The 21,452-nt window shown below is 34.4% G+C and overlaps 1 protein-coding gene and 1 long non-coding RNA gene across 3 annotated transcripts in view; one reads left to right on the plus strand and one right to left on the minus strand.

Annotated features, from left to right (window-relative positions):
• The window catches only part of si (sucrase-isomaltase (alpha-glucosidase)), a 66,844-nt gene that overhangs the window by 13,490 nt on the left and 31,902 nt on the right, over nucleotides 1-21,452 (plus strand). For both annotated transcript variants that reach the window (XM_048168075.1, XM_048168076.1), the window contains 18 exons: nucleotides 1,832-1,957; nucleotides 2,580-2,711; nucleotides 2,870-2,986; nucleotides 3,724-3,837; nucleotides 4,441-4,525; nucleotides 4,629-4,746; nucleotides 7,121-7,292; nucleotides 9,096-9,212; nucleotides 9,663-9,817; nucleotides 11,278-11,362; nucleotides 13,175-13,231; nucleotides 14,298-14,422; nucleotides 15,113-15,201; nucleotides 16,578-16,627; nucleotides 16,793-16,966; nucleotides 18,003-18,146; nucleotides 18,308-18,502; nucleotides 19,286-19,440. In XM_048168075.1, the coding sequence (XP_048024032.1) occupies nucleotides 1,832-1,957; nucleotides 2,580-2,711; nucleotides 2,870-2,986; nucleotides 3,724-3,837; nucleotides 4,441-4,525; nucleotides 4,629-4,746; nucleotides 7,121-7,292; nucleotides 9,096-9,212; nucleotides 9,663-9,817; nucleotides 11,278-11,362; nucleotides 13,175-13,231; nucleotides 14,298-14,422; nucleotides 15,113-15,201; nucleotides 16,578-16,627; nucleotides 16,793-16,966; nucleotides 18,003-18,146; nucleotides 18,308-18,502; nucleotides 19,286-19,440 (2,210 nt within the window). The remainder of the gene's footprint in view (nucleotides 1-1,831; nucleotides 1,958-2,579; nucleotides 2,712-2,869; nucleotides 2,987-3,723; nucleotides 3,838-4,440; nucleotides 4,526-4,628; nucleotides 4,747-7,120; nucleotides 7,293-9,095; nucleotides 9,213-9,662; nucleotides 9,818-11,277; nucleotides 11,363-13,174; nucleotides 13,232-14,297; nucleotides 14,423-15,112; nucleotides 15,202-16,577; nucleotides 16,628-16,792; nucleotides 16,967-18,002; nucleotides 18,147-18,307; nucleotides 18,503-19,285; nucleotides 19,441-21,452) is intronic.
• On the minus strand, nucleotides 1,883-20,398 carry LOC125253897. The gene is made up of 3 exons (XR_007181563.1): nucleotides 19,887-20,398; nucleotides 2,119-2,287; nucleotides 1,883-2,020 (listed from the first exon to the last, which is right to left on the minus strand). It is a non-coding gene; the product is annotated as an uncharacterized LOC125253897 (long non-coding RNA).

A 21,452-nucleotide genomic window follows, 5' to 3' on the forward strand; every position in this document is an offset into this window, starting at 1 on the left:
TTGACAGCTAAAATACTATATTATAAATTATAAACATTATAAATATTATTTTAGGAATGTTTATCTCTATTAAATTTACATTATATATATATATATATATATATATATATATATATATATATATATATATATATATATATATAAAAAAAATTTATTACACAATTTTTTGGAATACTTGATTTTGATTGGTCATTTGCGGCATCCTGCAGTCAAATGTTTTTGTACAGTATAATAACCATATTATATACAGTATAATAACCATACTACAGTATAATAACCATGTTATTACTTACAAATATTATTAAATTTCGAAGTTAAAACTATTATAAAATAGTAACAATATTATAATGTATTGTCACTTGTATTGCTCCATACAACAATTTCAAATCACATCGATATTTCATGTCCATGTCAGGGTTATTATCAATAACTAAAACTAAACTTAAAACTAAAACCATTAAAAAAAAGTTACTTGAAATATTAATGTTGATGGCACATAAAAAAATAAATAAAATAATTTAGGAACATTTTATTGAAAAAAAAAAAAAAAAAAAAAAAAAAAAAAATATATATATATATATATATATATATATATATATATATATATTTCCATTGCCTCAGGGCAATGTTGTGCGACAATGGAACAGAGTCATAGAGAAAATTATCATCAAAATCAAAAATTAAAAAAAAAAAAAAAAATCAAGAAATCATTAAGTAAAAAGGGAAAAGCACTTGAAAGACATTGATATATTGAATTTGATACATGCATAGGTCTGTATCATGTAGTGTGCTATGCCATATAATGTACTTCATGTAATAAGATTTCATTCCGTATGAAACTTCAAAAAGCAGTTCTTCTCTGCTGTGACATAGTGGTGTATGTTACAATTTTTGCACATCACTTTGGGTGTTCCTGCACACCCAGGAACCCTGCATCTTCCCTTCCTATAATACATTGTTGCCAATGTGAGGTACAGTATTGTCTAAAACCTCCTCGAAAATTATCCCTTTCGTTGCCCTGAGGTTACGAAAAGAAAAACTGAATTTCTGAACATGCAAAATAAAAATAAAAACTTCATAAAACCTGACAAAAGGCTTCTCTACACCTTCATACACACACATATTTTTTTTTATGTACAGTTCATGTAGTTTTAAATAAGATTACTAAAGCAAATAATACTGCCTTCTTCTCACACCATGTGCTCCTGTGACCATGTGTCAGAACAGGACGTCCCACCTTTAAATGGTGCTTGATATTGACTCCAACACCTTACTGAACTGTTCTTTGGTACTTTCTCGACCTTTCTAATTGGTTGTTATCATTTAAAGAAAAAATTACTAAACATAGGGCTAAAGGACTTTTATATAAAATAAACTTTTTAGGTAGTTGCCAGTAATGTTTTATTTTCTTTGTAGCACTAAATCTGAAATAAAAATGGATAAGAACTATATAGACATAATTAATAATAATAATAATAATAATAATAATAATAATGACAAAAACACACAACAAAATTACTAAAACTCTAACTAAATTTAAAATGAAAAATAATAATAAATTGAAATGTACAGTTTTAATAAAAACTAAAACAGCACTGGGCCATTTATTTATTTATTGGTAAGTACAGCCGTAATAAGCAGTCAGCCAGTCATTACTGTAAAATAAACCCTGGCAAGGTCGTCAGGATCCCAAACTTTATCCCTGCTAATTGATGTTACCTCATGCAGAAGGTTGAAGTAAAAATCATATAGGCCCAGATGAAACCTCCAGATTAGCCTGAGGGAGTCCTGTGATGTTCAGCATGTTTAACATTGCTTTATGTGTCTCCAGCTGATTGGCAGGCCTTTCATCCCTCCATACTGGTCTCTGGGCTTCCAAATCTCTCGCTGGGACTATGGCAGCCTGGACGAGGTGAAGAAAGTTGTGGAGAGGAACCGACTGGCCGGGCTTCCGTATGTAAGTGCCAGGAACAGAAGGAGGGTCCTCGCTTTGTTCTACAAAACTTGATTCCACCCAGCACTTCAAAGCCACAATTGAGAGCACAGAACAAAGCTTTATAAATAATAACTTCACATATGTGAATTTCACCTGTAAATGCAGTTAGAAACGTTTAGTACCTTATGGTTGGGTTCTAATTGCTGAAAGATGTATTGAAGCTCAATGTTTGATGTAATCCGAACAAAGAGGGCTTTAGCATGTCAGGATATTGCATCTCCGCCTGATTGCCATTAGCAAATTACTGGCAGGAGAATCTCACCATCTGCTGATGTTTGATGGAAGTCAAGCCTTAAAGAATCAAAACAAACAACAGTGACTGGACAATATTAGCATGCAAAAGAGGCATAAGCTGAAGGAGCTGAAGGAGCTGATTCTAAAGGAGAAATTAAGGACGAGACTTCAGTGCCATAGTTCTGGTAGAACAAGAATGGCTTGACACAAATATGAATTTTAACAACTTGTTTAACTTCTGTAATTTGATGCTAAAGTAAAACAGGATATTCAACGAGAGAAGAAAATGTTGATTTTAATGGACTCAAAGTCAAACCATTATTTATGTCCATATTGTTTTGTGTTCCAGGATGTCCAATACACTGATATTGACTACATGGAGGACAAAAAGATCTTCACCTATGATATGGATAAATTTAGGGACTTGCCTCAGTTTGCTGATTACATGCATGAAAAAAATCAGAAATACATCATCATACTGGTGAGCCATTGCTATTGAAATTTAATTTATGTTAAGGTGTAGGGTTTTATAGGTTGGCAAGTTAGTTCTGACTTTTGGACAGCAAGTTTTGTCTCGTACATTTCAGTGTTTTTTGAGAGTGTTTAGTTGAGTACCTTAAAACATTTTCTTTTTGGTAGGATCCTGCTGTGTCCACAGGTTCGAGGATAAATGGACCCTATGAAGCACTTGAAAGAGGACATGCAGCTCATGCTTGGGTCACTGAATCAGATGGGGAAACACCTTTACTAGGAGAGGTAAGATCCTCCAAAGATAATCCTGATCACGGTATTATGTTGGCTAATTGTTACCACAGTTGGAATTGAGAACCAGCTCTTATTTATAAAACTTACTGATTATTTTGTATTTACTGACTTTGTTTAATAATTAATCTTGTGGTGTCTTGTAAAAATGTATACAAACAAAATTGAACCTTGTGAAAAAATTAGAATAGATATTTATAATGAAGTATAGAATAAGTAAAGAGACACTGAATAATTGAAGGGTTTAATGAAGGACTTCTGGAGTTGCCATGTGATTGCCATGAGAGAGACCATTAATTTAACATCTGAAACATTGAATTAGATCATATATCAACCACCCCTCAGGGCAACAAGACACATATCACATGGCAATAATATCGTTTGTGATTATTTAGACGATTAGGCGCAGGCAGATGCTAATTGCTTTTTTATAGTTTTATTTCAGGTCAATGTGGGCATTGATTTTGCATTAGAGTTTAATATCACGCTTTCATGCAGCTCAGAGCCATGTGAGATGAGGAAAATAAAAGAACACAAGAGGAAATGGAAACGCCAGTGGCTTAAAAACATAAAGACATAAATAAAACTGGGGGGTTGGGGGGGGGGGGGGTGATGTTTGTGATTAGAATCTCATAAAACTGAGGCATTTTACCGAAATAATCAAAATAAATAGCATATATTTAAATATATTTGACAGTTAAGCACATTTCCTCCTCTCTCGCTTATCACAGGTCTGGCCAGGGGAAACCGTGTTTCCTGACTACACTAACGATGCTTGCATTGAATGGTGGGTTAATGAAATTTTGCTATTCTACGGAGAAATCAAGCATGATGCTCTCTGGATTGTAAGTAACCCGCAGAGATCATTACCCATGACCATATATTGAACTTGATCATTTTACGACTTGGTGAAAAAGTCATGAAAGGTCATGAAAAATGTTCTGATTCCAATCTCCAACTTCCTACAGAGTCTCCAAATCAATATTATATATGCCACTGACTCAATATGTATTAATCATGATATTCAAACACAGCAAAACTCTATAAACTCTGATCTACAGTACAGTATAAACTGCAAAAGCTTTAAAGTCAACATAAAATCAAAATTTCAATTCATGTTTATTTGTATAGCGCTTTTTTTCCAATAGGCTTACATATCGTTTCAAAGCAGCTTTACAGAAAATGCATTTTTCAAAAATATTACAATCAAGAAACCAGTGGAGACTCACGAATTTTACACCATCTAGTTAATTCCTGAATGATAAAATCAAGTCCAGTCTGACTTTTTTTTTTTTCTTTTTCTCACTGAATATTTTGACTTGGATTACTTTTGCGAATGCCATTTCATGTTGACTTTAAAGCCTCCCTAAAGGGTGATGCTTTAATCTCAAGATAATTAGCTCCCTGAATTAGGGAAGCGCTGAACTAATTGCTGTTTTATTTCTAAGGACATGAATGAGGTGGCCAATTTTGTGAAGGGAGGCATCAAAGGCTGTGCTAATAACAAACTCAACTATCCTCCATTCACCCCACGTGAGTCTGAAATGCATCTAGCGCTAGATTTATTGATAGCAGATGCATAACAGCTAAGCATTTCCTCACCATCTGTATTCTTTATTTCCATTCTACTCTAAAGGTATCCTTGATGACCTGATGTACAGTAAGACCTTATGTATGGATGCTAGACACAAATGGGGGACCCACTATGATGTCCACAGTCTCTATGGGTACTCTATGGTCCTGGCCACTGAGAAGTAAGTGTTGGTTTTTTCACACTCTATATGCAAATGATCTCTCTTATGATTAGCTGACGCTGCTTTCTAATCCTGTCAAAGAATGATTAATGCAGGTGAACATCACCACAATGTCATATTTACCAGTGGATAGTCATATGTTAATGTGCTCATGGTTGTGACAGCATAACCATGAATGTTTTTGAATTTTGTTTACGCTTAATTTTCATAAATGTTCTGGGTGGTTGTGGGAGGGAGGTTTATGTTTTGAATGATAGTGTATACTATATGTAAGCAATAAGGTACGAAAGGCTGTGCTGTATCGTGAATAAGTCACGGCTGAAGGGCGTTGTTAGGCACGACACAAAGCTGTGACTTATTCATGATACAGCACTAGCCTCGAGTACCTTATTGCTTTTATAAAACAGTTACCACACAATACAAATATTAAAGCCAAAAATATGTATCAATGCAACTTTCATGAAGTAAACTTTTGCTAAAAGCCTTCCTTCTGCTGGAAAAAATAGTCCCTGACCGTGAACAGCAAAAGAAGTTATGTTATTATTCGATTAGATGGCAGCAAAGACTGTCTTTATGAGTCAGTCAGTAGCGAAGACTTTTATATTGAAAAGACTGAATTGTTGTGAACACGGAACAAGATGCAATTGACAAATGCTTTGACTAAAGCTGTCAGTCACGGGAAAACCCATTAATTGTTAAAAGGACAAGATAATACATCGAACATTTAAACGTTTTTTTTTATTATTATTATTATGAACATAGGACTGACCTAATGGAAAATGCTTAATCTGAATGGAGGTAATAAACTCGCTCACTCGACCTTCTCACAATACTCTTCTACGTAATACAGTAAGCTTCAGTGAACAATATCAATTGAGAACATACAGTTTACGTTGCTTAGAGTGGTTGCTAAGGGTGTTGTGCAGTGATACACAGAACCATTGGGTGAAGCGGTCATAGCCGTGTTTAATAACGTGAATTAAAACACAGCTATTGGCCAATCAGAATCAAGGGCAGAACGTTTTATAAAGTTTATCAAATTATTATTATTATTATTATTACTTTAACCCTCTGGATTGCCTCTGGATAACAAACTCATTTTCTTCATTTTGCAAGCACCTTTTTTAAGTTGGAAATAAAATGCAGGGATGGTTTTTAATTAACCAATAAAAGGATATTTCTTCATTTTAGGATCTTTTTTCTAGCATGATACTCTGTGGAGGATGCATTTTTTTTGCTCTAGAGACTGCCTTCAGAAATACGATTCCCATTTCTTTGCGAATAAACATTTTAAGTCATATAAATTAGTCATATAAGTCATATAAATTATTTGTGCATTATGGGGAATTACTTATGTTGGTTGTCTTCAACATTGCATGGCAGTGGAATAGATATGAATGCTGTGGATATGGATGCAATGAATGTAGATGCTATAGAGAATATCAGAGTTATGAAATATTTATTTGTTTTTGTATTATCCATTGTTAAATATCTTTACCTACTATTTTAGTATTTACTTCACATTTAAATCTATGTTAAATAATAATAAATTAATAATTATTTTTGTGGTCTTTAGAAAAACCTTTAATTTCTTTCCAAAGAATTTGCTAAAAATATATATTTTAGGATGTACCTTTAATAAAAGAAAACTGAACCATTTTTTCTTTCACATAATAGAGCTAGGATTAAGGAAAACTTTTTTTTCATTTTGGTAATAATAATTAATCTTTAAAAAAATAAATGTTTATTTTATTTTATTCATTTAATTTCATTATTTTTCTTTGTATTCTTCAGCAATTTGATTTCTTTCCAAAAGAATTTCCTAATATAAATGTATATATTGTAATAATGAGGTCAGTTGAATGCAAGGAAATTGAATCAAACTTTTTTCTTTCCTAGTGCAAGCAATAGAAAATGAATAAAAGGGCCCCCCCCCCTTTTTTTTTCAGATTTGAAATGATTTATTTAATGAATGTGGAACAGCACACGACAGCTCTGAGTCAGTAGTAGTGACTCAAGCAGCATCACGCGTGATTCAGTGTTTTACTAACGTACACTCAATATTGTCATATGGCAGGATGTTTTCCTCAAAGCAGGGTTGAGTTGTATCATGCTTGCTCTTTTTATTTTCAGCAGGAAATCTGTTTTACTCATCTTGTAATTTCTACATCATTGATTTGTTCCACTCTCGTTTCTCTACGCCCCCTCTCTCATTCAGCTTAACTCCCACTTAACTCCTGCTTTTATGTTTTTCATCTCTATAGTTTCCTGGGCCACCCTACTTGGCGCTGTGTCTTTTAAATGCCCTCTTTTATGTCGTTTTATTCTGGTGCCAACATTCCCTTTAGCTCTAAAATTGTGTTTCTGCTTCCAGGGCGGCGAGAAGAGTGTTTGGGAAAAGCCGTTCCATGGTCTTTTCCCGCTCCTCCTTCCCCGGGGTTGGCAAATACGCTGGGCACTGGTTGGGTGACAATGGCGCCAACTGGAATGACATTAAGTGGGCTATACCAGGCATGCTGGAGTTCAACCTCTTTGGAATACCTTACGTAAGTGGTTTCTGACACTAATTGATGGTAGACACCAGTCTTTCTTCGTAACACAACAGCCCCCATTGTGAGACATAGAAAGCTTTTAGAGAAAGCTTTTGGTTTTGATTGTGTTTCCATGAAATGCAATGAGAAATTGAATAGGCATTTGGACTCAGTGTTCAGGTAGAATTGAGTTAACATTGACTGGTCGACTCAACAGTCAGATCCAATGAATTCATCATGAGACGGACAGTGTATACATCTCTTGCTATTGCTGCGTTTAAAAGCAGGGGTTGCATAATATCTGATCATCAAACTTACTGTGATTTGTACTTTGAGGTAAATCATTTTTAAACCACTTATTTTTATTATCAGTATTTGTTCATATTGAGATTTCTCACTTTTTGATTTCAGACTTTGGTGTTTTTGCAAATCTGAGCACAGTTTGAGACATTGTTAAGATCTCTTATGAAGAATCTCCTGGGTCTTTTTCTCAGGAGAAACATCTAAGAACTATGAGACTTAAGCAACTCTCTACTTAATCTCAACTGAGTTCCATTTTTTTCTTTCAAAGAACAGGAGATTTATTTAAGCAACTTCTTTTAAGTAACTACCTCTCTGAAAATTCCATAAGGGAATTAAAAATAGACACAAATGAGTCAATAATTTTATAATAATATTTGCTAACACTTTCGATGGTGCCTTTAAACAGACATTCTACTGACTGTAAGTAATTTTGCAAGTAAATCAAATTATTCTACTAACCCGAGACACACGATAAAAGGTATATTTTCCATGTTAATCAGAGTTTTTGTCCTAAATAGCCACGACACAAAATATGGAAATGATAACAATGAACAATTCACCTCAGATCTTCAAAATAAATAAAAGGAAAAAAGAAGGTTCAAACTGTCAACTCACTGTGAACAGACAAGTGTATTCTATGACAAAAATTGTTTCAGTAACTTAGTATGTATTTTCAATAATGTTAAAATGGTGTAATATTCATGAATTTCATTATGTACTCATCCATTTTGTTGCGAGCGCCGTTGGGGCATGCCGAGAGAGAGAGCCCGCCCACTCGCTTTTCTGATTGGCTGTGATTTTTGATCGACATTATCGCATCTCATAGTCGCGTTGCGTCTGATGTGGACACACAAATTGTTTATCGCTGGAATCTTATTGCATCGCTTCTGGTTAAGACCTATGGTTAAGACACGGTGTAACAGTCTATTGCTCTAATGAAAGTTGACATGTAGTTGCAAAGTTACTTATAGTTTGTAGAATGTCTAAATTTGACTGTCTAATTAAATTGTAACCAATTTTACTTTTGAGATTCAAAAACGAACACAAATGAGACAAATTGATCTTGGAATGAGTTCATATTTGAGGCTTTTAATAGCAGACTTTGGTATTTTGAAAAAAATTAGCTCATTTTTTAGGTCTTTTCTTAAACTCTAGGGCAGGGGTTCCCAACCTAATTCCTGGAGGCCCCAACACTGCATGTTTTCCATGTCTCCTTAATCAAACACACCTGATTCAGATCATCAACTCATTAGTAGAGACTTCAAGACCTGAAATAGGTGCGTCAGATAAAGGAGAGATGCAAAATGTGCAGTGTTGGGCTGCCTCCAGTAACGTGGTTGGGAACCACTGCTCTGGGGAGACGTTTATGAGTTGACTGCTGTCTTTTTTCCCTGAATCGCCACTTGATCTCTATTTAATCACCTCACTGTTTTGGAGAAACAGAGTTCACACTGTGATTTTTTTTTTCTTCCCCACCTCTGGAGAGATTCTGAATCTCATGATTTTATTCTGCAGGTCGGTGCGGACATCTGTGGGTTCTTCGACGACTCATCAGAGGAGCTTTGTAGACGTTGGATGCAAGTTGGTGCATTCTACCCCTTCAGCCGTAACCACAACGCACAAGGTTACAAAGTACGTCCTGCCCTCTGAATACCAATAAACAATCAGTCTAAGTATACAAAGCATCTTCGTCTTCTAACATCTCTGATACATGTTACTAGCCAAACGGCAATGCTCTGAATTACAAGCGTGTCCTCTCTCTTTAAATGCTATTTGTAGAAGATTTATTTCTCTAATCATCATTGTGAGATTGGCGTGAGAGAAGCAATCAGACCTCCGGAGCGAGAGTTTGAGAGGGCAAATGAGGATGAATGGAAAATGATATTCTTGGTGAAATTAGATGAATAAGATTTGACCTTTTAGTCAGAGAGTAATCATTCCACGGCTGTCTCCGGGACCGATGGCTCTCCGCCATGATGAACATATTATCAGTATCCACACAGTAAAATCCATTTCCCACTCAGCTTCTCTTTGCTCTTCAGCTTACTCTCCATGACTAGTTTTATGTCCCTTTTCTAACAGGACCAGGACCCTGCATCATATGGTGCTGATTCTCTCTTGGTGAACACCTCCAAGCATTACCTGAACATCCGATACACCCTCCTGCCATACCTTTACACGCTGTTCTACAAGGCCCACACTAATGGAGAGACTGTAGTGCGTCCCATGATGCATGAGTGAGTCAGCCTCAACAACAAACAGTTGGTTCTGTATATTAACTTTGTGTATTTCTAAATGAGATCTGTGTAGAAGAAAAATATTGTAGTTTGAATGCCTTTTTTTGAGTTTAATTCATCAACTTAATAATTTTAAGTAAATACATAACCATTCATAAGTACTTTATTCAGTAAAGATGCATTACATTGATCAAAAGTGACAGTACTCTTACATAGTTACAAAATATTTCTATTTACAATAAATACTGTTCTTTTGAAATTTCCATTCAACAAAAAATCTTAAAAAAAAAAAAAAAAAAAAAAAAAAAAAGCACAACTGTTTAACATCAATAATAATAATAATAATAATAATAATAATAATAATAAATGGCTTCTGCAAATTTGGTATTGACATCACAGGAATAAATTACATTTTAATATTTTAAAATAGAAAACAGTTATTTTAAAGTGTAATAATATTTAACAGTATTAAGCGAGCTTAAAGGTTTAGTTCACCCAAAAATGAAAATAATGTAATTTATTACTCACCCTCATGTCGTTCTACACCCATAAGGCCTTCGTTGATCTTCGGAACACAAAGTAAGATATTTTTGTTGAAATCCGATGGCTCAGTGAGGCCTCCATAGGGAGCAATGTCACTTCCTCTCTCAAGATTCATAAAGGTACTAAAAACATATTTACATCAGTTCATGTGAGTTCAGTGGTTCAATATTAATATTATAAAGCGACAAGAATATATTTTGTGCTGCAAAAAAAAAAAAAAACAATATCCAGTGATGGCTGATTTCAAAATCTTTTGAGTCGAGTCAGTGATTCAGATCGCGTATCAAACCGCCAAACTGCTGAAATCACATGACTTTGGCGCTCCGATCTACTGATTTGATTCATAAAGCTCCGAAGCTTCAAGAAGCAGTGTTTTGAAATCGGCCATCACTAGATATTGTTAAATAGTCGTTATTTGTTTTTTTTGGCGCACAAAAAATATTCTTATCGCTTTATAATATTAAGGTAGAACCACTGTACTCACATGAACTAATTCAGATATGTTTTTAGTACCTTTATGGATCTTGAGAGAGGAAGTACCATTGCTGTCTATGCAGGCCTCACTGAGCCATCAGATTTAATCAAAAATATCTTAATTTGTGTTCTGAAGATGAACGAAGGTCTTAGGGGTGTAGAATGACATGAGGGTGAGTAATTAATGACATTATTTTCATTTTTGGGTGAACTAACCCTTTAAGAGTCTCCTTTAAAAAAATAAAAATAAATAAAATCTTACTGACACCAAACTTTTGAATTATATAGTGTATATTCACAGATTACCTTTTTAAACCATATTTTAATTACCATGTTTTTTTTTGTTTGTTTGTTTTAGTTTTATTTAGTTAGTTAGTTGGTTGTATTAACCAGTCAGCATCCAGGAACTATATGCTTTATAAGACTATTTTGTTTCTCTGCAGGTTCTATTCCGACAGTGAAACCTGGGCGGTGGACAAGCAGTTCTTGTGGGGAGCACACCTTCTTATCACACCTGTGTTGGATCCTGTAAGTGAACACATACACACACACACAGGCAGTTGTATGGCTTCCTCTGGGCCCATGCAGATGACCTCCTCTGGGACAAATACGAGGAAGATGGGACTTTTTTCTCACTCTTTTCATTTCCATCGCCTCCTTTTCTCTCTTTCTAATGAGTTCGTCGACCTCATTATGAAGAAATTAGAACTGAATATAGATTGCGGCCATGTGAAAATGGGTGATGAATTGTTTGAACAGGCTTTGTGCATTTTATCAAGAATATGACTGAAAATCTTCATGTTCAAAGAGCTTCCCAGGAGAACATGGCAAAAGGCCCATTTTGAGAAAGTTTGATATGCATACGTCGAGACGCGTGCGTTGGGGTTATTCAAATCTTTAGGGAGGGTATGTGATGTAAACACTTCAATCAGCAGCAAAATCCATATGCATCAGATGCATGAAAGATTATGATAATTACTGGACCATGTGGTATGGAAAAAAGTTGTTAGGTGCTATAACAAGTTGCAGAGAAGAAGAAAAACTGCTGTTGTTTTTCATCTCGCAAGCATTAATTTAATGACACCCAACATCTAACTTGCAGATCAGTTGAACTTTAATCTTCTCAACATGGGTTTTGACTAGGGAAATCTATTTCCACCTTCTGAATTTTTGTCATCTTAGCCATCTTTTTTTAAATTCTCAAATGTTCTTATTCATCTTGACGCTCTCAAATACTTATGTTGGTGAGCTTCAAAGAGTGAGAAGCCACCACTCTGTGGGGGTCAGGACTTATAAAAAGGAAACTGTATAAAATATTAAACAAAATTTTTAACATTGGTTATAATACGAAATGTTTCTTGAGCAGCAAATCTGTATATTAGAATGATTTCTGAAGGATCATGTAACACTGAAGACTGGAGTAGTGATGCTGAAAATCCATAATAAATTAAATTTTCAAATATATTACAATAGAAAACAGTTATTAAAAATATTTCACAAAATTAGGTTTTGCCATCACAAAAATAAATTAAATTTTAAAATATATTAAATTAGAAAATGGTTATTTTAAATTGTAATAATATCTCACAATATTACTGTTTTTACTGTATTTTTGATTAAATAAATGCAGCTTTGGTGAGCAGAAGAGACTTCTTTCAAAAACATTAAAGAATCTTACAGACTCCAAAATTTTAAATAGTAGGGTATTTATTATTTATTTATTTATTTATTTATATATTATATATTATATTTATTTTGCTTTTTAATTTTTTTCTTCTAAGTTATCCCTAGGGTTTAGGATTATGTTAAAAGGACAAAAATAAATAAATAAAAAAAATAAAATTAAAAGTACAATTTATATGGACCTTCTGCTAATTAGTATAGTTACTAACTGTAGGCTGTTTATGTTTCCCAAGTGTTTATATTTACAATGGCATCAAAGTGGCTCAGGTTAATCGTTATTTGGAGTATCTTTCCATTTTGTGAAACACTGTTGCTGTCTTAAAGTCACCCATGACCAGTTCTTTCAGCTTGATATGAATATCATATTAGAGTACTACCATCAGAAGTGTACAGTGGGTTTTCCCTTAGGCACAGGCATGAATCAACTATTTTTTTAGTTCGTTCTCTTTCTGTCAGCTTATACTCTCCAATATCTCGCTCATATTCTCTTTCTGAAGCTTGAAAAAAAAAAAAAACATGTCAGGTGTCTCTGAAATATCACTAATCATGATGGCATCCCCATTAGTTTAATGAATAATGCTAATTATTAAAATAATATCTGTCATTATGTTTAGGGTATGCATTTACATCTTAACACGGCTGACTCTTCTGTTTTAGGGTGTTGCAACTGTGGAGGCCTATATCCCAGATGCCATCTGGTATGACTTTGAGACGGTAAGACCATCGTCTTGCATCAGTAAATAATGGTAAAATGTACATTTTTGGGGTGAGTTATTCCAATAAAATCTGTGCTTGAAACTACCGACTTGTTCCTTTAGTGAGTCAGAGGCAGAGTTTTTCGTTTAAGCCCCTCTAGAGTCTGGTTAGTGCTTTAGCCAGATAAACTACCACCACTTAGATCACTGATAGGATTGGTCCCTTACGTCTCAGAATAGGTCGATTACAGAAGCCATGATTGGCAAAGCAGGTTGTGAATGACCCTAGCAGAGGAAGAGAGATTTGATGGAGAGGAGCTACATGGAGAACCTGATTGGATCTGAAATGACTTATGGATAGAGAGGAGACTCAATGTCTGTCTTGGCATCTCAGCATTGACCTAGACGCACAGTCAGAGGGGTGAGGGGTCTTGTGCAAGAGACGGGTAATTCAGGCAGTGTGAGGTGAATTAACAACAAGGAAAACCATGCTGAAAATAAGTATGTTAAGCTCAGAAATATTATAGTGATTACAGTTAATGTTATTACTGTAAAATTAACAATGTAATAATAAGCTTTTTAGATTATCTTTATTTTATGCTATCTTTATCAAAGTGATGGTGAATATCTTGTTATCAAGTGTAGTTTGGCAGAAACTATGACTCTGGACCTAAATCTAGTGATTTGTTTATTCTTTTTGTTTGTTTATTTTGTTTTTAAATTATAATCTTATAATTATGAAAAAAATAGCATTTTTGATTGATTGATTGATTGATTGATTGATTGATTGATTGATTGATTGATTGATTGATTGGAAACCATGATACTTTTTTTCTGGATTCTTTGATGAACATAAAGTAAACCTTTTGTAACATTATAAATGCTTTTACTATCACTTTTGATCAAATAAAATGTATCAATTCCTTAAAAAAATTACTGATCCCAAACTTTTGAAGAGTAGTGTGTTATTTTTTATAGGGTATTTTTTAAAAGATTTTTTTCTACATTTTTGTTCCCTCCCTCTAATCAAACACACATACAGTACGCATATATAAATGTATATACATTTTTGATTGGTTTTATAGGAGACGAAGATTACAGAACGCAAAGTGAAGGTTAGCATGAACCTGACCGAAGATAAACTTGGTTTACACCTGAGAGGCGGAGCCATTCTGCCTATTCAAAGACCAGATGTCACCACCGTAGACAGGTAATGATGGGAACCTCAAAAAAAAATAGATTTCACCTAAAACATTTTACCAATAATGTCAAAAAAAACTTTTCCATAATATTCTTTGTGCATATGATAATGATCATCATTTTGTACCATTGTAATATGATTCACAACATCACCATAACATGATTAACATTACAGTGTGAGTTTATATTAAAAACAGACAAATATTTAGATGGGTTTGTTTTTGCACTTGCCTCTGTGTGTTTCAAACATTTATCTTTTTTTTTTTTTCCCTCTCAGAGGTAGTTCTGTGTTTTCATTCATCTCATTCCTGCTCATCTGCATGAGGCCTGAGTTTCCATTAAACATTAGGAAAATTGTTCAAATTTCTCTCTGTGCTCAATAGCGATTTATTATATAGCGCTTTTATTTCCCTCTGAATATTTTACACCTTTAACAATAGAAATGGAAATGTACTGTATCTCTCATAGTATCTTTTGGGGTGTACTTGCACATAAAGTGGGGTGATATAAGAATGCTTCACAAATACAAGGTGAAGTACAACTTATTTAAAATTCATCCCACTTTGCTGTAAGGTATCTGTGACATGTTATTCACAAACAAGAATCCCATATGAACTTCAAAGGATCCGTTTTCTATCTGCTCTTCAGTTTCTGGTAAAAAGTTGTACGTTTGTGTGATGAAAGTTATGTGTTCCCTCAGCCGACTTCGTCCCATGGGACTGATCATTGCTCTTGATGACAACAAGGCTGCGTCAGGCGAGCTATTTTGGGATGACGGAGACTCTCTAGGTATTTTTGAGGGACTTGCTATTAATTAAAAGTTATTTTTTGTCTCCTACAGTTCACTCTCAGAAACAAAACTCTACCTTATGAGGGCTCAACAATACGGATGTTTTTCTTCAAGCCCGAAGTTCTACTTATAAATCCAATGTTTACACTTAAAATCATTTTATTTTTCATCAGAACAAAATGTACACTGTAAAAAAAATCCCAGTAAAATTTACGGTAAAAAACCGGCAGCTGTGGTTGCCAGAACTTTACCGTAAAAAATACAGTAGCAACGTAAAAAAATTACGGTAAAATAACGTATTTCATTAACTGATATAATGTTAATTTACCAACCTAATGAAGTACTAATATCTGTTTTGTACGTTTATAATACACTGACAGTCACCAAACACAGTGGTGATAAGAGTCACATGATGAATCAATGTTCATCACAAGCAGCTTTTCCACAAGCTGAGGAGGACAACACTAACATATAGAAGGAGCACACAGTGTCATTCACACACACACACACTAAACACCATCATGGTAACATGCATGAAATTTTAAAAATGCAATAAACATTAATTTAACAACATTAGATGTAACATAAAACCCTAATGTACATAACTGATTAGAAAAAAATGACAAAAACTAAGAAGAAACAGAGTTATTTCAACGAAAATATATCAAATGTGAAGTGTCACGCAGGGAATTGTGGGAATGTCAATTTATGTTTTTTTCACTGTAAATTTTACAATGAATTGTTATTTTTCACTTCCAAAAACTGTGAATTTAACGGTATTTTACCGTAAAATTACATTAAATGTACCGTTAGATCTATTACAGTTATTCACCGTATATAGTACAGAAACTTTCTGTAAACCAATTGACAGTTTTTCACCGCAGCATTTTTCCAGTCTTTTACTGTTAAAATCACGGTCATTTTTTACAGTGTATTTATGTTTCATTAAAGATTTTTACTTGGCAAGAACAGCTATAATTTAACCCCATGACAAATATAAATTTATACAGTAAAGAAACATTTTGCTTGGGTGCATGTAAACCTCACCTATGTTGGCCAGGTAGTTAACTTTACCTTGGTTAGGTTACTTTGTTTTTTACATTAGCAGAATTTGCAATATAAAAATGTTCAATAAATTAACAGTGCAAAGAAAAACAAATGTTAGAGTCTGCAAAGTATAAAAAGACATGAATGTGAGCAACAATCTTAAGATGTAGTGAAAAAGTCAAATTGGTCACAGGTTTATCCTTATTGCTGAGCCCTATAATAGGCTTTTTTTTTTTAAGTTAAATTATTAGATTTAGGCTAATGTTTCTTAATAACTCTTGTATATGATATTTAAGTCTATTTGTCTCTCATAACTTCTCTTTCTCAGATACTGTATCATCTGGCGTCCACATTCGCTACCAGTTTTCAGTGGTTAATGTACGTCATCCTAATGTCACATTTTTGTTTGTTTGTTTGTATTTTCTTTTAGATGACATTACATTGTATGTCCAAACAGCAACATTTAAATCATTTTTATTTAAGTCATTACATCTTGTAAAATTTTAATCTGTATTAATATCTGATATTTTTCTACTGGATCAGGGTGTCTTGACAATGGACGTCGTCCACAATGGATTCACGGATCCAAACAACTTGAAGTTCGAGGACATCACTGTAATGGGAGTGACTACTGCTCCCACTCTCGTTCTTGTGTCAGACGGTACCACTTCTAACGCTCTGCCCGAGTCCCAGGTTCACTACGATTCTACCAAGCAGGTAATAATATTTTTAACATTAATGCATTTCCTCTTCACCACCAAAGTAAAAAATGACTTGACAATAGGATATTTAACACATTTCTTTCTATCTATCTATCTATCTATCTATCTATCTATCTATCTATCTATCTATCTATCTATCTATCTATCTATCTATCTATCTATCTATCTATCTATCTATCTATCTATCTATCTATCTATCTATCTATCTATCTATCTATCTATCTATCTATCTATCTATCTATCGCCACTTTTCTTTTTGTACAACAAATACCACCATGAAGTATAAATACAATTGCATTTTCCACACTTTTCCAATGAAAGTAATCATTTACACAGTAGTGAAAATATTTTTGCTTTACAGTTATAAATAATAGCACAATGCTATTACCACATGATCTAATAATTCCATTAAAAACCAAGGTTTCCCCAATAAAAAAGACCTATGAAAATAGCTGTCCTTCAAAGGGCTTTACAGAATTCTTATAATTTGACATTCATAGAATATATCTAAATGAAGTGAAAAACTAAAAAAAATAAACAAAAACACAACGACGTGACGTAGAGTAGTTAGGACTTTAAGTCGGTCCAACAAACTGCATCCACAAAATAAAGCCCGACTTCTGTTTAATACGGAGCAGGATTCCCTAGGGTACCAGGAGAGGCCATGTCATTCCATGTGAGTGTCCAGGGATGCTCACAGACCACTGATTGAATTTGTCAGGGCTCTTAAAAGCACATACATATTAGGCTATGATGAAGGGCATTGCTTTTATCCCAGAGCTCAAGGTCTTGGAATGACAACACAAGGACGTGCAGACTTCAGTCTTAAACTACACATGACACATTAATGTCAGCTGCTGTAATTTATGGGATATCCAGCAAGTAACACAAAGAGACTTTGTGAAACGCAACAGTATTTGTCATTCGTATCCTTTAACTAGAGGTGTCAATGGCGCCGGCTAGGATTCTGAAGTGAATACACCTGCTCTCTTTTGCATGATATAAATCATTAGGTGTTTGTGGTCTGCTAGGTGATCCATCTGACGAATCTGGAGTTGGAGCTTGGGAAGAGTTATACAGTCCATTGGGAGGCTACACCCTCTGTAAATTTTGATTGCTACCCTGAAGATGGCGTCGATGAGGCCAAATGCAAAGCCCGTGGCTGCATCTGGGAGGTAGCGAGAGAAGATATTCAATATTTAACCCTATTGTTTTAAAAAAGACTGATTGGTCTGTATACAGAAAGACTTGTATTTCCTGTTACAGCTGTGAATTTGTACTTTTGCTGCATTTGCTGTAATGTAAATGCTCTGTATGTTTTTATTCTCTTTTGTAGCCTTTAAGTATTCCCAGTTGTTATTACGCCGAGACCCATGGCTACATCGCCAGCAATGTGGTTCAGTCAGAAAGAGGCATCAGTCTAGATATCGACCGCAATACAGAATTCCAAAGTCAGCGTTCTCTATCTCGAGACATCAACAAGCTCCGTGTGGAAATCACATACCTTAGTGAACACAGCCTACGTTGGAAGGTAAAACCAAGACAATGACTAAACTACGGAAGAGGATTAGGGCCAAGCAATAATACAAAAATAAAACCATCTCGAGATTAAAGTTGTTAAATTTCGAGAAAAAATAAAATGTTGAGAATAAACTCATTAAATTATGAGAAAAACTTGTTAAATTTCGAGAAAAAGGTTGAGATAAAATGTTGAGAATAAACTCGTTAAATTTCGAGAAAAAAGTCGAGATAAAATGTTGAGAATAAAGTCATTAAATTAACAAATTTATTCTCGTAATTTAATGAATTTGTTCTCGTAATTTAACGACTTTTTTTCTCATAATTTAACGAGTTTGTTCTCGTAATTTAACGACTTTTTTCTCGTAATTTAATTACTTTATTCTCAACATTTTATCTCGACTTTTTTCTCGAAATTTAACAAGTTTTTTTCTCGTAATTTAATGAGTTTATTCTCAACATTTTATTTCGACTTTTTTCTTGAAATTTAACAATTTTTTTCTCGAAATTTAACAACTTTAATCTCGAGATGGTTTTATTTTTTTATTATTGCTTGGCCCTAATCCTCTTCCGTACTAAACATACAATTCAAATGTACATATTTGGCAGTCTCTTTTATCCAAGCAACCAAGATATACTGTACTTTGTTCATGCGTTCCCTTGGATATTGAATGCATAACCTTGGTGTAACCATGCTCTATTGTTTGAGCTACAGGATTTTTTTTAATAAGAAAATAAATTAATACATTTAAGACTGAGATTAAGACTAAGCTTGATTTTGGTCCTGTTCATCTAGATCTACGATCCAGCCGATGCACGCTACGAAGTCCCCATTCCTCTCAATCTGCCATCCACACCAGAGACAGACGAAGCCAAGAGACTGTATAAGGTCGAAATCAATAACCAGCCATTTGGGATCCGAGTGATCAGAAAAGACACAGCCGAAACTATGTAAGTCCAGAGAGGTTCTTTGGGCAGTAATGTGGTAGTTTTACTATAGTTTACATATAGTTGAGACCAGGGCTTGACATTAACACCCGCCAACCCGCCAAATGCGGGTAGATTTCAGCTGTGGCGGGTAAGACAGCCACTCTCACTAGCCACTTTGGCGGGTTAAATATAATTTCAGCCTACAGTCAAATGGAAGGTAGCTAAACTCGTCGTAGCACAAAATTACAATCCAATCACATTTTAAATCTTCCAAATCAAGTAAAATGACTCAAAATCAAGTAATTTTAGCATGCCAAAGTCAACTTTTATCATATAAAATGTAATTTCCCAACAGAAAAATTGTGGCCAGTGAAAATGCTGAGTGGCTAGTAACTTTGGAAAACCACTAGCCACAGTGGACATATAATTTTTGCAGTTTTGCAAGTGGAATTTTTTCCCAATCTCACCTGATACAAGACAGTTTGTGGTCGGCGTTGTCCGATTCTCCTTTTCCATTCCCAATAAATGCCTCCACGTCACACATATGCGAGTCACCCATTCCGTTTGCGCTGATTCCATTTGCATCCCCATACCATGACAGATGTTTGCTCTCGCACCTTTTGCTGATGAAAGTCTAGCTGGTCCCTTTTGTCTTTGGGACTGAGAACTTGATGTCCATATTTCTCAAAAACAAGCTAAAACGTGGACTCATCTGACCACAGCACACATTTCCACTGTCTTTTAGACCATCTGAGATGAGCTCAAGCCCAGGGAACTTGGCAGCATCTGTGCACTGAATTGATGAATAGTTTTCTCCTTGCATAACAGAGATGTGCTAAGACTGTGCTAAGTGACAACGGTTTTCCAAAATACTCCCAAGCCCATGTGGCTATTTTTTTAACACAGTAGTATGACGGTTTCTCATGCAATGCCATCTGAGAGCTCGAAGGTCATGCACATTCAACAGAGGTTTACTGCCTTGCCCTACACGGCCGGAGATTTCTCTGGATTTCATGAATATTTTCACAATATTTTGTATGCTAGATGCTGAAAGACCTAAATTCTTTTGCAATTTTGCATTGAGAAATGTGATTTTTGAATTGTTTGAGAATTCTCTCATGATATTGTATATATTATATCACCACAAAGTGGTGAGCCAATACCCATATTTGCTAGTAAGCCTGAGATGCTCCTTTTATACCCAAATAAAATACCCTCACCTATTACCAATTCACCTGCTTATTGTAGACTTACAGTTTAACCACAATATTTTATAACATTTTCACCTTTATTTTGCCTCTGTCCCAACTATTTTGGAGTGTGTTGCATCCATGAAAATCAAAATTTGTTTATTTACAAAATACAATTACCCCTGGTTTCACAGACAAGGCTTTTCTTAAATAAGCCTTGACATATCTTAAAATATGTCCATTAAAATAGTGCCATTGTTTTGTCTCAAGATGCACACCAGTAATGCTTTTTAAAGGTCTAATCCTGACTTAATCCAAGCCCTGTCTGTAAAACCGGGCCTTAACTTGGTCAGTTGAACTTTTGTCAGTAAAATAAAGCTTAAAGAGAATTAACAAATCACAGATTCTGAATTTTATTGCATTTTACAAACTGTCTCAACTTTTCTGTAAATGGGGTTTTATGTATATGTGTATATATATATATATATATATATATATATATATATATATATATATATATATATATATATATATATATATATATATATATATATATAGGGGTGTGACGAGACGGGTATCTCACGAGACGAGACTCGAGATTGAGTTCACGAGACGAGACGAGACAAGATTTTTACACACTATTTTTAAGAAATCCTCAATGGCGAAATACATGACTAGAAAAAATATTCTGCAGGTGTATTTGAAATGTTTTAACTAATCATCTTATAATGAATGTCATTCAGTTCTACTTTCTTAGTATGAATTATCATATGCAGTAAAAGACAACAATACTCAAGTACTGTAAAAGGTTTTGCCACAAACTCAACTGACTGACTTCTCTTC

The sequence above is a fragment of the Megalobrama amblycephala genome, linkage group LG19 (genome assembly GCF_018812025.1).
Source record: "Megalobrama amblycephala isolate DHTTF-2021 linkage group LG19, ASM1881202v1, whole genome shotgun sequence".
NCBI lineage: Eukaryota > Metazoa > Chordata > Actinopteri > Cypriniformes > Xenocyprididae > Megalobrama > Megalobrama amblycephala.